Genomic DNA, 14801 nt, shown 5'->3' on the forward strand with positions numbered 1-14801 from the left:
TTTAGTTTTTTTATTTTTTTTTTTTGTGAACATACTGTACAGAGGGGTTACAATTACATGGGCAAGATAATGAGTACATTTCTTATCAAGCATTGTAGCCTCCTCCTTTGTTTCCCCTTCCCATCCCATTCTCCCCCCGCCCTCCTATTTTTAATAGGCATTTCTTTCAGTTTTTCCCCTGTGTAAGTTTTAATATAAGTATGTAACAAAAAAAATTTTGTCAATTCTTTAATAGTGCTTTTGAAACTCTGCTGCCTACATATATACATCTGCCTTTTATTTTTTTGTTTCTTTTTATTTTGTTTTGTTTTGCTTATTGTGTTTGTGATTACATAAACTTCACAGTATTGTCAGATAGTGATACTTAAAGTCACAAACACATTCTAACTTTCATGGGGCAAATTGTCATTATTGTGCTCTATACAGTTTGTGAATTCTATGAGCTTTGACAATACAGCTATTTCTTCCATATCTGATGGTATGTACATTTCTTTTCTTTTGCTTAGTGTTAGCTGTTCCCTCTATCCCTCTCATTCCCTCCCTCCCATCACTGCCCTTGAATTGCTTAGTTTGTTTTCATCAATGTTCATTGCAGCTAATGGTCCCCTCTGTTGTGTATTTTCCTCTGATTCTGTATCCTCCTACTGGTTTCCCTCAGATGTGTGCATATATACCATATATGTGGTCAACAGCATGGGGTCATTTAGTAATGATACAGCAAGATGAGTGGAGGTCCTTTGTTTCTCCACTCCTGTTTGCTTTGTCTTATCTCCTTACATTTTGTATTTAATATCCACATATCAGGGAGACCATGTGCCATTTGTCTCTTTGCTCTTGGCTTACCTCACTCAAAATGATTTTTTCTAGGAAGTGGTGCTGTGGCTCAAGCAATAGAGTGCTTACCTTAAGCTGAGGAGCACAGGGACAGCCCAGAGTTCAAGCCCCATGACCAACAAAAAAAAAAAAAAAAAGATTTTTTTTCTAGTTCCATCCATTTCCCTGTGAATGCCATTATTTTGTCCTTTCTAATGGCTGCATAGTTTTCCATTATATATAGGTACCACAATTTTGGGATCCATTCATCTGTAGTGGGGCATCTGGGTTGTGTCTATATCTTGGCTATTGTGAAGAGTGCTGCAATGAACATGGAGGTGCATGTGTCCTTGTATCCTGGTTCCTGTTGCTCAGGGTAGATGCCCAGGAGTGGTATGGCTGAGCCATAGGGGAGGTCTATATTTAGCTTTCTGAGGTACCTCCAGACCGCTTTCCAAAGTGGTTGTATTAGTGTACATTCCTACCAGCAGTATAATAGTGTTCCTCTTTCTTTGCATCCCCTCCAGCATTAGTTGTTGGCTGAATTTAGGATGCAGGCCATTCTGACTGGGGTAAGGTATTATCTCAGGGTTGTTTTTATTTACATTTCCTTTACAGCCAGGGATGATGAACATTTTGCCATCTTTATCTCTTCTGGGAAGTCTCTATAGTTCTCTTGCCCATTTAGTAATTGGTTAGGTTTGGGAGGGATTAGTTTCTTGAGTTCCCTGTATATACTGGATATTAGGCCCTTGTCTGATATATTGCTGGTAAATATTTTTTCCCAATTAGTTGGCTGTCTTTCTAGTTTGGTTGCTATGTCTTAAGCTGTGCAGAAACTTTTCATTTTAAGGTAGTCCCATTTGTCGAGTCTTTTTCCAATTTGCTGTTACCCTGAGACTATGTTCAAGAAGTTCCTTCCTGTGCCTATGAGTTGAAATGTCTCTCCTACTCTGTCCTGAAGTAGTTTCAGAGTTTCAGGTTTGATGTTGAAATCTTTAATCTATTTTGGGTTGATGTTAGTACATAGTGACAGGCTGAGATCCACTCTGGTTTTCTGCATGTGGCTGCCCAGTTTTCCTAGCACCAGTAGTTAAAGAGGCTGTGCTTCTTCCACTGTATGTCTTTAGCTCCTTTGTCAAATATCAACTGGCTGTAGGCATGTGGTTTTATTTCTGTATCTTCTAATTTATTCCATTGGTCTTTGGGTCTGTTTTTGTGCCAATACCAAGCTATCTTTGTTATTATGGCTATAGTAGGGTTTTTAGTCCAGTATCGTGATCCCTGCCGTGTTGTTTTTTTTGTTTTTGTTTTGCCTAGAATTGCTTTGGCTATTCTAGGTCTTTTGTTGTTCCACATGAACTTTTGGATTGTTTTCTCTATTTCAGTAAAGTACATCATTGGGATTTTAATGGGAATTGCATTGAATTTGTATATCAATTTTGGCAGTATGGCGATTTTCGCTTTATTAAGTCTGCCTATCCAAGACCATGGAAGGTCTTTCCATTTCCTGGTGTCCTCTGTGATTTCTTTAAGGTTTTATAGTTTTCATTAAATCGTTCCTTTACATCTTTGGTTAGGTTAATTCCTAAATATTTTTTGAGGTTATTGTGAATGGGGTTGTTTCTTTGATTTCCCTTTCTGCTTGTATGTTATTGGTGTACAGAATAGCAGCTGATTTTTGTAGGTTAATTTGTATCCTGCTACTTTGCTGAAGTGGTTTATAAGTTCTAAGAGTTTGAGGGTGGAGTTTTTGGAATCATGAAGGTATAATATCATGTCATCTGAAAAAGGGATAGTTTAACTTCTTCCTTCCCTATGTGGATCCCTTTAATGTCTTTTTTTTGCCTTATTGCTCTAGCTAAAGGATTCCAGAACTATATTGAAGAGGAGTGGTGAGGGTGGGCATCCTTGCCTTGTTCCTATTTTTAGGGGAATTGGTTGTAATTTTTCCCCATTAAGTATAATATTGGCTATTGGTCTGTCGTATATGGCTTTTATTGTTTTAAGGAATGTTCCTTCTACTCCTGTTTTCTCCAGAGCTTTTAGCATGAATGAATGTTGTATTTTATAAAAAGCCTTTTCCATGTCAATGGAGATAATCATGGTTCTTGACATCTGTTGATGTGATGGATTACATTTATTGATTTACGTATGTTAAACCATCCCTGCATCTCTGGGATGAAGCCTACTTGATTATAATGTATGATTTTTTTGGATATATTTCTGCATTTTGCTGGCTAAAATTTTATTGAGGATCTTTGCATCTGTGCTCATCAAGGAGATTGGTCTGTAGTTCTCTTTTTTGGGGGGGGTCTTTGCCTGGTTTGGGGATGAGTGTGATACTGGCTTCACAGAATGAGTTTGAAAAAAAAAAGAATGAGTATGGGATAGCTCCCTCTGTTTCTACTTCTTGGAAGAGTTTGAGGAATACGGTTATTAGTTCCTCTTTAAAGGTCTTATAGAATTCCATAGAGAATCCATGTGATCCTAGGCTTTTCCTTATTGGAAGACTTCTGATTGCTTCCTTTATCTCATTGTAAGATATTGGCTTATTTAATTGATTTATTTCTTTGGTGCAGTTTGGGCAATTTGCATTTCTCTAAAAAAGTCATCCATTTCTGCTAGGTATTCCTTCCTTAGTGAATATAGTCTGGAAATAGTTCTTTATTTTTATTTATTTATTTTTGCACTCCTCCCCCCCCCCCCCCCCCAACTATCCTGTAACAAATCTTCACTAAGAAAAAGTAAAACATTCACATTTAACATCTTAGCACTTTCAAACAGATTTTTATAAAGAGAAAAATGAGCTCACATCACTCTCATTGGAGATGTTTAGGGGATCCACTTCCTACTGTAACAGTGCTGAGTGAAATTACTCTAGAGAAACAGAAGCAGGGTTAGATTTAAATTCTTTAGAAGTGAAAAAGGTGTCGTCAGTTTGTTTAGTGGTCAAACATTGCCTTCAAAGTACTCTGAAAACATAGAGTAAATATGAAGTATGGATTTGTGTGAGAAGGCCCTTCCTATTATTCTCTGATTTTCCAGTTAAAGATTTTCTGCACTTGCAAGCACAAATCCAATAGAGAAAAAAACATTAAAAAAAATTTTTTTAAATATGGCTATCTTCTAATATCTCAGGTGAAAAAGAACTAAGCCCTTTACAAAATCTATGTAAACCTCTGTCAAACACGTGTTGATTCTGTTCAGTTAAGGCTAAGGCATCATTCTGCTCAGCTCACTGGTGTCTTGCCTTTGTATTAACCATATTTTTTATTCAAATGCAATTTCAGCATTATATATCCTAATTAGGTGATTACATACATTTCCATATTTCACAGTATTGTGGAGTAGTGATACTTAGTTAAAGTCACAAACCCATTTTAACCTTCACAAGGCAAATTGTAATTACCATGGTCTATAAAGTTTGTGAATTCTATGAGCTTTGACAATACAACTGAAATGTTCTTTATAATTGTTTGGATGTCTTGGATATTTGTTGTAATTTTTCTCGTGGCATCCCTTATCTTATTGATTTGTATTTCTTTTCTTCTTTTTTAGTTAATCTACTAGAGGTCCATCAACTTTATTGATTTTTTTAAAAAACCGCTTTTTGTTTTATTTATTGTTTCTTAGTCTCTATCTCATTAATTTCAGCTCTTATTTTGGTTATCTTGGTCCATCTAGTAACTTTAGGTTCATGATTTTCTAGCAGTTTTAGTTACAACATGAGATTACTTGGTCTGTCTCTATTTTTTTGATGTGTGTGCTGAGAGCAATAAATCTGCCCCTCGGGACTACTTTTGTCATGCCCCACAGGTTTCTTTGTGATGTGTATTCATTTTCATTGAATTGTAGGAACTTTTTAATTTCTTCTTTAATTTCTTCTGTGACCCAGATGTTGTTCAGAAGTGTGAGTTGTTCAATTTCCATGTATTTGAGTAATTTCTATGGTATGCTTTGTTATTGAGAACTAGCTTGATTCCACTGTGGCTGGATAGAATACAGGGGATTATGTCAATCCTCTTGTATTTGCTTATATTCCTTGTATGAACTATGATATGGTTTATTTTAGAGAAAGTTCCATGGGCTACTGAGAAGAATGTGTTGTTGGTGAAAAACTCAGTAGATGTAAATTAATTCTTAAGATATGGCATTATTTAATTCAGAGGCTTCTTTGCCAGTCCTCTGGTTGGTAGACCTGTCCTTTGGTGAGAGTGGAGTATTAAAGTCTCCTAGTATTATTGTATTTGGATCTATTTTATTCTGGAAATTTGAGAGTATTTGCTTAACATACTTGGGTGCACCAATGTTTGGGGAGTATAAGTTGGTAATGGTGATATCCTCTTCAGGGATTGTTCCCTGTAGTAATATGTAGTATCCTTGTTTGTCTTTTTGTATTGGTTTTAATGACAAGTTTATTTTGTCAAATATCAGAATCGCAACTCCTGCCTTCTTGTTAGGAGCATTTGCATGGTAGATCTTCCTCCATCCCTTCACTCGGAGTTTGTTTTTATGTTTGGCTGCGAGATTGGTCTCTTAAAAGCAACAAATGGATGGACCTTGTTTTCTGATCTAATCTGCAGTTCTTTTTCTTTTGATTGGTGAATTGAGCCTGTTAATATTGTTATTATAGAGAGATGCATTGTGTTTCCTGTCATTTTCCTGCCTTTCTAAGTTTTTCTTCTTTCCTTTCCTCCTGTGCTAACTAAGTTGGACTTCTAGTGATATCTGTCTGATGTAGATCCCTGATCTTGATTGTTTTCTTTCTTCTTTTTTTTTTTTTTGGGGGGGGGGGTCAGTCATAGGGCTTGAACTCTGGGCCTGGGTGCTGTCCCTCAGCTCTTCAGCTCAAAGCTAGGGCTCTACCACTTGAGCCACAGTGCCACTTCCAGTTTTCTGAGTGGTTTATTGGAGATAAGAGTCTCACAGACTTTCCTGCCCAGGCTGGCTTTGAACTGTGATCCTCAGATCTCAGCCTCCCGAGTAGCTAGGATTACAGGCATGAGCCACTGGAGCCCAGCTGATTGTTTTCTTCAGGTTGTATTCCCCCTCTTAATATTCTTTGAAGGGCTGGATTATTGTTTATGAATTCATTTAGTTTTTCTTTACTATTACAAATTTTAGTTTCTCCATTGAATGTGAATGCTAGCTTTGTAGGGTATACCAGTCTGCGTTGGCAGTTATTGGTTCTCAGGGCTTGAATGGTACTTTCCCAGGCTTTCCTTGCATTGAGTGTCTGTGTGGAGAGATCTTCAGTAATTCTGAATTTTTTTCTCATTATAATATAGCTCCTTCTTTGTTTTTTGCTGTGTGCAAGATTATTATTCAGAACTTTCCTCCTGCTTGTTCTTCTGTGTGCTACTGTTATGTAGGTAAGATTTTCTCTTTTAAGATTGGGGAAATTTTCAGTGATTCTGATTAAGTGTCGCATTCCTTTATTCTGGTGTTCCTCACCTTTGTCCACCCTGATTATACCAAGGTTAAATTTCTTGGCACTGTCAGCTTGTTCTTCAACTTCCCTTTGGCATAGTTTGTTTTTTCCATATCTGAGACTTTTTTTTTCCAGTTGCTGCATTTTGTCTTCTATACCTAATACTCTAATTTCCATTTGAGTCACTCTGTTAAACTATGGCTTCCATTGTGGTTTGTATGGAGGAAATTGCACCATTTATGACTTCTACGTCCATTTTCAGAATATTAATTTCATCTCTTAGCAAGGTGTGTACTGCATCTATTTTTGAATGCATCTCTTGTTTGAAAGCCTGTATCTTTTTTGATAATTCATTTCTTCATTCTTAAATTTCTGATCTATTTTCACTTTAATTCTTGAGTCATCAACTCTTGTCTTCTATTTCTGTTTTGCTTCCACTGGGTGGCTGCTGGCTTTTGGAGGTGGCTTGCTGTCTTGGCAAGCCAGTCACAAAATCTTGTGATTTTTTTTGTTGTGATTTTCACATGGGGATTCAGGGATTATTGGAGACCATTCCCAAACTCTGACTGTTTTAGTCAATAGGTGGCTGTCTTTGCTTGTTTCTGGGTTGGTTCCTAGGTCAATTGATGAAGCTCGCTTTTGGCTCTGGGTTGGCTGAGAGACTTTTTACCCAGTCTTGGCTCTGTTGGGGGGGGAGGGGGTAAGCTGACCTCCAGCTGCTAGTCTGACCCATGTAGGAAGGACTCTCAGCTGTCTGCTGGAGATCACAGGTAGTTCTCGCCTGCAGCCTAGACTGTTCCTGCTCCCTCCTAGGGGTGCTCTGGCAAGACCAGATTGCTGTAGTCTGCTGAGCTCCTGACTATAATCAGGTGCTGGCGGCCTGAGCTGTCCAATCCCCAGCCCGAGATACACAGGTCAGGCATTGGTGGGATTTGGGCTTCTGGTTCTCCCGCCCTAGACACATAGGTCTTTTGCTGTTGATGCAGTTCCCTGCTTTCCACTCTCTGCTGAGGGTGTACTTCAGTAGGGACAGGTGGGTTATGCAGCTCTGGTGGGACTGTGCTGCTGGGTTTCCCATCCAGAGCATGCAGTTAGGATTTCTTCGGCTGCTGGCTGCTGTGGCCTGCTGGTTTTGTTCCAGGTTCCCTGCTTGATCATTCCTACTACCTCCCAGGGGTGCTCTTGGTCAAGCCTGGTGGGCTGGGTGTGCTCCACGGGCTGGTGGGACACTTGCACAGTTCCCAGTTTTAGTGGGACCTGTGGTCCAGGTGGAAGGGGGAGGGGTCTAGGTCAAGCTCTGGGGGTTACCACCAGCACTAGTCTCCCTTGGTGGGGTAGGTTGTCCCCAGTGGGGTACTCACTTATCCTGGAACTGGTTGGGAGCTGTCCAGCGGTGCTGTGGCAGATCACTGTTTCTGTGCACTGTAGGTCACTGTCACCATGCTCCGAGTTCCATTGAGATGATTATGGGCTGGGCAGGGTGGTGGTGGTGGCTCTGAGTCTGTGTTTCACACCATCACTACCTCTGTTTGTGCTGTTCTGGTTGGCGCTGCGGGCCTTTTTTGTACTGGCTTCCTACAAACCACTGTGGTTCTGGAGGGCTGGGCAGCTTTGGTGGGATGGCCCAGAGCTACTACGCCGGCCAGGGGTGAGGGAGGGGTCTTCATGCAGGTTCTGAGCTCTGAGGTTTCTGTCTCTGTTTGTACTCTCCAGATAAGCACTGGCAGAAGATCAGTCTTCTGCACTGGTGTTCTGCAGATGGACCCCTGTAGCTCTGGGGTTCCCCCCACCAGGGCTGACAGGCTGGGTGGTTTTGGTGGATGGTGCAGGGCTGCTCCGCCGGTGAGGGGTGGGGGAAGGGTCTCCGTGCAGGTTCTGAGCTCTGAGTTTTCTCTGTTCATAATCACCAGGTCTGGCACCAGCACCTTGGGAGTCTTCTGAGCTGGTGTTGTGCAGACAACCCATTGTGGTTCTGGGGTCTCCAGCAGCCCCAGACTGGGCCAAGCCATGGTTTGGCTCAGGTTAGCGGCCAGCAAGGGGTGGGGGAAGGCTACATCTGCCTTTTAATTATTCTGAGTTTCATTTTCAAAAGATACATATCATAGCCTTAAAGATGTATATTCTATACCAATTATAACCTTACTTGTAGTTGGGTACTTTATTTCTACTTTAACTTGACACACAGTTTTTTTCTGTTTAGGTTATAGCAATACGTCCTATTAGGAGGATTACACATATCCCTGGTATTTTAGAAGATGAAGATGAGGATGAAGATAATGATGACATCGTCATGCTAGAAAAAAAAATAAAAACATCCAGTATGCCAGAACAGGCCCATAAAGTCTGTGTCAAAGAGATAAAAAGGTAAATCACAGAAGACATTAATTCATTAGTGTTCATTAAAGTTAAAAACTGATGCTTATGGAGACTTGATTCTGCTACTTTGGATAGCAAGCTGAAAGCTGAATTGTTAATGATATGTTTTCTGATCTTTCTTTTTCTTATGTTTAATCTATATGTAGACTGCTCTGGCCTATTGAAAACTTTTCTTTCTTTTTATGGCTTTCCTGATGGCTTATACCTTTGTGGACTGCTTTCTGCCTTTTTCTTTACTTTCCAGGAGACACTGATTATTAAAATTTTTTTAATTTTATTTACAGAGTTTTTGAGACAGGGTCTCTGTTTGTAGTTTAGGCTGGCTTTAACCTGAAGACTTTCCCCAAGTGCTGAGATTATAAGCAGATGTCACCCTACCAGCTATTAAAACGTTTGAATTCTAATCCTAATTCAAAGTACTTTTACTAACCTTTTTTTTTTTTGCCAGTACTGGGTTAGAACTTGGCCTCACACTTGCTGCATTTCCTTGCTTGTTCATCTGGTGTTATACCACTTGAGCCACATCTCCAGCTATAATCTTAAGTGCTGAGGAGACATACCATTTCCATCTACAGCTACCATTTTCTATCAGGCTTAATTGTTCTAGCTTTCTTTTCATTGTCTAGAATAATAGACCATGCTTCCTTGTTTAGATGTTGTGTTTATTCAGTTATTTTTGTATCTTCACTTCCACTGAGTTTTTTTTCTTTTGTTTGTGGTGCTAGGAGTGAAACCCAGAGCATTTTAGGCATATGTCTGAGCTACTTCTTCAGCTCTGGTTTTTTTTTTTTCTTTAGATTATAAATGGCAGAGAATAATAACTGTAGGTTTCTCTTTGTACAGGATAAAGTCAGTGGGCATTTTTAACAAAAAAGACATATAGTTATTTGCATAACTTTAGTTAGAATGCCATTGTTCCTTTATGCAATGTGTGTGTGTATGTATATGTGTTTATGCTCATGTATGTATTGTATATGTGAGTGTGTGTACTGGCTAATATTAAACTCAGAGCCTGGGCAACCAGGCACTGGCTCTTAGCTTTTTCACTCAAGGCTGATGCTCGACCACTTGAGCCACAGCACCATTTCCAGCTTTTTGATAGTTAATTGAATATGAGGCTCATAAGCTTTCCTGCCTGTCCTGGCTTCAAACTTCTATCTTCACATCTCAGCCTCCTGATGATTGTAGGTGTAAAATGCGGACACAAATTATTTTTATTAACTAGCTAGTTAAAAGCTTTTCTCAGGCCGGACACCTGTAATTTGAGCTACATAGGAGGCTGATATCTGACAATTGATGTTCAAAGCCAGCCCAGTCAGGAAAGTCTATGAGATTTTTTATCTCCAAATCACCAAAAAAAAAAAAACACAAATTTTTTCAGATTTGTTTATAAATATGCATAATGCTTGATTTGATTTTTCTGTTGTATGGAACTTTATGTTCTTGAACATGTCTGTTTTGTATTCTTTCCCACAGACTCAAAAAAATGCCTCAGTCAATGCCAGAGTATGCTCTGACTAGAAATTATTTGGAACTCATGGTGGAACTTCCTTGGAATAAAAGTACAACTGGTAGGCCAACAAAATAACATTTCAGTTTTAGTCCAGTTGTTTCCTAAAAAGCTTGTGCAAATTTTTACTATAGATGAACATTTATTCAGAGAGATTGCTCTTTGCCTATTGAACACTTTTGGTGCCTTATTGAAAGTTGATGATGCGTATGTGAGTTTATGTCTGAGCTATTTTTTCTGTTGGTTTGGGTGTCTGCTTTTGTGTACTGAAACACACTTTCTAATTACTGGAGTTTGTAAAATAACTCAGAATCAGGCAGATGATGCTCTTTAGTCTCATTGTTCAAGATTGCTTTGGCTAATTTGAGTTCTTCTGTAATTCCCTGTGAATTTTAGTATTTCCCATTTATGTTAAAAATGTCACTATTTTTTTCTATTCTGCCATCTTGCTGATATCACAGCCTATATTAGTGTTTTTTGATGTTCATTACTTGTGCATGTCTTTGCCTAACTTTGGAAAAAAATGGGACTTTTTTATAGTTGATGAAATAATGTACTTCTCAATACTGTCAATCAAATAGTAAACTTTATATACTTCACAGGTTTATAAGAAAACTAAACTTTGAAGTACTTATTAATAAATGCTAAGTATTACTGTAAACATTATTTGTTCTCCAAAAGAAATAATTTCCAGTGAAGAGAGGATGACAGAGTAGATTTACTATTTTGACATTTTTCTCCTACCAGAGCCTAATTAAATCCTTTTTATCCCTCAATAGATTTTTTTTTTTCCTATATTAAAAGCATTTGATACCAGTTTTTCTGGGTTTTTATATTTCCTTGGTGGTAATATATATTCTGTTTTTTCTTTTTTGCATTTGGTTTTGCTATTTAAGTTTACAAATAAATTCATTCAGTTCTCCAGATATTGGCAGCTATGCCCATGATCCTAGGCTGAGATCTGAGGCTTATGATTGTAAGCCATCCCAGATATACATGTCTGTCAGACATGTATATCTTATCTCCAACCAAACAGCAAAAAACAAAACAAAAACAAAAACAAAAAAAACTGGAGGTGTGGGAAATGCCAAGTGAGAGCTTGAGGCCCTGAGTTCAGGCCCCAGTGCCAATACACACAGACACACACACAAGATTACAGTATTTATTGAGTTCAAAGTATATTGATAGCTTAAATTACTGTTGACATAAAAATAATTGTATGCGTCACTTAAAAAAAAAAAAGCCGGGTGCCAGTGGCTCATGCCTATAATCCTAGCTACTCAGGAGGCTGAGATCTAAGGATCACGGTTCAAAGACAGCCCGGGCAAGGAAAGTCCATGAGACTCTTATCTCCAGTAAACCTCTAGAAAACCGGAAGTGGCGCTGTGGCTCAAACGGTAGAGCACTCGCCTTGAGCTGAAGACCTGAGGGACAGTGTCCAAGCCCAGAGTTCAAACCCCACGACCAACCAAAAAAAAAAAGCAGCTAATCCCACTTTTGGGCATTTATCCAAAGGATCACAAACAAGGCTATACTAAAACTACCAGCACAACTATGTTTATCGCAGCATTATTTACCATAGCTAAGATATGGAACCACCCCCAGATGCCCCTCAGTAGATGAATGGATCAAGAAAATGTGACACACACACACACACACGCACACGCACACGCACGCACGCACGCACGCACACATTCTATGCCTCCATCAGAAAGAATGGCATTGCCATTCTTGGAAAAAATTATATTAAGTGAAGTAAGCCAGGCCCAAATAAACATAGGTCCCATGGTTTCCCTTATTTACAGTAAAGCAGAAAAGGTCAAAAGCTATGTACATTTGACCATATAAGATGTTGTTAAGTGAAATGAACCCCAAGATAAGGACACAAGTGGTTTTTTTCTTTCTTGCTATTGTTTTTAACATATTTAAAATGTACTATGTGAGTTTTTTGTTTCTTTTGTATGTTGTTCCCCCACGGTATAACCCACACCCCCCCCCCACCCCACCACTCCCCTCCACCCCCACCCCTACCCCTGTTTTCACTGTATTTGATGTCGGTGCCCTGCATCTTGTATATACATTTTTCTAATTTGGGGAGGGGAAGGGAAATAACAAAATGCTTAAATAAGGATACAGGCTGACCCATTGTAACAATGAGATGTACAAGACACTATGTTGAAAACGAACTTTACAACTTGTGGGTGGGGGGAAAGGGAGGAGTTGGGGAGGTGGGGAGGGAAGGGATAGTAGGGGAAAAACAAAGAAGGAGGTAACAATGCTCGATAGGAAATACACTCATTACTTTACTCATGTAACCATAACCCCTCTGTACAGTATTTCAGCTATATTATCCCACTAATAAAATATCTACTTAAAAAATAATGGATACTTCAAAAATGTTAGTCCCCAAAATACATTTAGGGTTTATAGATATAGTAGATTAGAAAATAGTTATTTTTAATTTATTAAAAAAAATATGAAGGGCTGGGAAGGTGGCTCAGTGGTAGAGCGCTTGCCTTGCATGCCTGAGGCCCTGAGTTTGATTCCTCAGCACCACATAAGCAAAAAGAAAAAGGCCGGAAGTGGCGCTGTGGTTCAAGTGGTAGAGCGCTAGCCTTGAGCTGAAGAGCTGAGGGACAGCGCCCAGGACCAGAGCTCAGGCCCCATGACTGGACCCCCCCCCCCCAAAAAAAAAATTATGAAGAAATTCTAAGTTTGATTTCTACTTCCACAAAAAAAAGGGGGGCAGGAGGGAGGGAAAAGAAAGAGGAGAGGAGAGGAAGCACTCTAAGGAGAGAGGAAAGGAGAGGAAGGAAGGAAGCAGAGAGAAGAAACCTGCCTGTTAGCCTCAGAAGACCATCCTCTCTAAGGAGAGAGGAAAGGAGAGGAAGGAAGGAAGCAGAGAGAAGAAACCTGCCTGTTAGCCTCAGAAGACCATCCTCTCTAAGGAGAGAGGAAAGGAGAGGAAGGAAGGAAGCAGAGAGAAGAAACCTGCCTGTTAGCCTCAGAAGACCATCCTTTCTGGTATTGAGAATGTTTGTTTTTCTCAAAGAGGCTTAGAATGAAGCATATTTATGTTAAATGAACTATGCTGAGTGTTTCAGGTTTAATTCCCCTTTTTAGCTTTTCTGGATAGGGTCCTTTAACACATTTGCTTATGGGTATAGCTTGCAGATCTTCCTGTAGATTTTTTTTTTTTTTTTTGGTCCAGTCATGGGGCCTGAACTCTGGGCCTGGGCGCTGTCCCTCAGCTCTTCAGCTTAAGGCTAGTGCTCTACACTTGAGCCACAAAACCACTTCCAGCTTTTTCTGCTTATGTGGTGCTGAGGAATCAAACCCAGGGCCTCAGGCATGCAAGGCAAGTGCTCTACCACTGAGCCATCTTCCCAGCCCTCTTCCTGTAGATTTTATCTCTCTTAAGAAATTTGTTTATCTATTCATCAACTGAAATGATAGTAGCACAGAGTTTAAATTTTTAGTGTCTATTATCTCAAGCAATATTAAATCCTAAGCAGAAAAACTAAAACCAAGTATAGTTCTCCTCAAAGACTCATTTAGAAATTTGTTTTTTTTTTCTTTTTGTGTGTAATATTGAGGTTTGAACTCAGGGCCACTCTCTTCTTTATCTTATCAGTCACAGCTTACCTTCTACCACTTCATGCCTCCAGCTAATTAGAATCTCTTTGTCCAGGCTGGCTTCAAACTATGATACCTTCAGAATAGAAATATAGGCATGAAGCTGGGCTCCGGTGGCTCAGGCCTATAATCCTAGCTACTCAGGAGGCTGAGATCTGAGGATCGAGGTTCAAAGCCAGCCCAGGCAGGAAATTCCTTGAGACTCTTATCTCCAATAAACCACTAGAAAACTGAAAGTGGCGCTGTAGCTAAAGTGGTAGAGTGCTCGCCTTGAGCTGAAGAGCTGAGGGACAGAGCCCAGCCCAGAGTTCAAGCCCCATGACAGACCAAAAAAAAAAAGAAAAAAAAAGAAATATAGGCATGAATCACCAGCGTGTGGTTCCAAGTATATTCCTTTTGAAAATTATATTTTTATTATCTTTAAGTAGTTGTACAAAGGGGTTACCATTCAGCAAATCAGTTTATAACTATAACGCATCTTGATTGATATCACCCCTTTCATCATCCCCCCATCCAACCTATCCTTCAACATTTTTAATATTAATAACATTTTTTCCTAAAAAATATTTTGCCTTTGCCAAGCTTGAGGGGAGTTCTTTCACATAGATATTCCATGATCTTTCTGTTGGTTTTTTTGACAGATCGCCTGGACATTAGGGCAGCCAGGATTCTTCTGGATAATGATCATTATGCCATGGAAAAATTGAAGAAAAGAGTTCTGGAATATTTGGCTGTTAGACAGCTGAAAAACAACCTGAAGGGTCCAATTCTGTGCTTTGTTGGTCCTCCTGGAGTTGGCAAAACAAGTGTGGGAAGATCTGTGGCCAAGACTCTAGGTCGAGAGTTCCACAGGATTGCACTTGGAGGAGTGTGTGATCAGTCGGATATTCGAGGACATAGGTAATATACTTGTTTCAGCCTCCCTTACACTGATTTGAGCCTTACCCAAGCAGATTCATAATATATATCCACTTTTCTTTAAAAGGGCTATTTGCAGTATATTGAGTCAAAGGGGCTTTTCCAAAGCATTAG

At 39.5% G+C, this 14801-nt stretch overlaps 1 protein-coding gene across 1 annotated transcript in view; it reads left to right on the forward strand.

The window, feature by feature from the left end:
* Positions 1-14801, forward strand: part of Lonp2 (lon peptidase 2, peroxisomal) — a 96390-nt gene that overhangs the window by 20380 nt on the left and 61209 nt on the right. Inside the window, exons 5-7 of the mRNA XM_042693415.1 lie at positions 8448-8611; positions 10100-10194; positions 14411-14669. Coding sequence (XP_042549349.1) covers positions 8448-8611; positions 10100-10194; positions 14411-14669 — 518 coding nt within the window. The remainder of the gene's footprint in view (positions 1-8447; positions 8612-10099; positions 10195-14410; positions 14670-14801) is intronic.

This window comes from Dipodomys spectabilis, unplaced genomic scaffold (assembly GCF_019054845.1).
Source record: "Dipodomys spectabilis isolate Male_0828 unplaced genomic scaffold, ASM1905484v1 ptg000165l, whole genome shotgun sequence".
In the NCBI taxonomy this organism is placed as follows: domain Eukaryota; kingdom Metazoa; phylum Chordata; class Mammalia; order Rodentia; family Heteromyidae; genus Dipodomys; species Dipodomys spectabilis.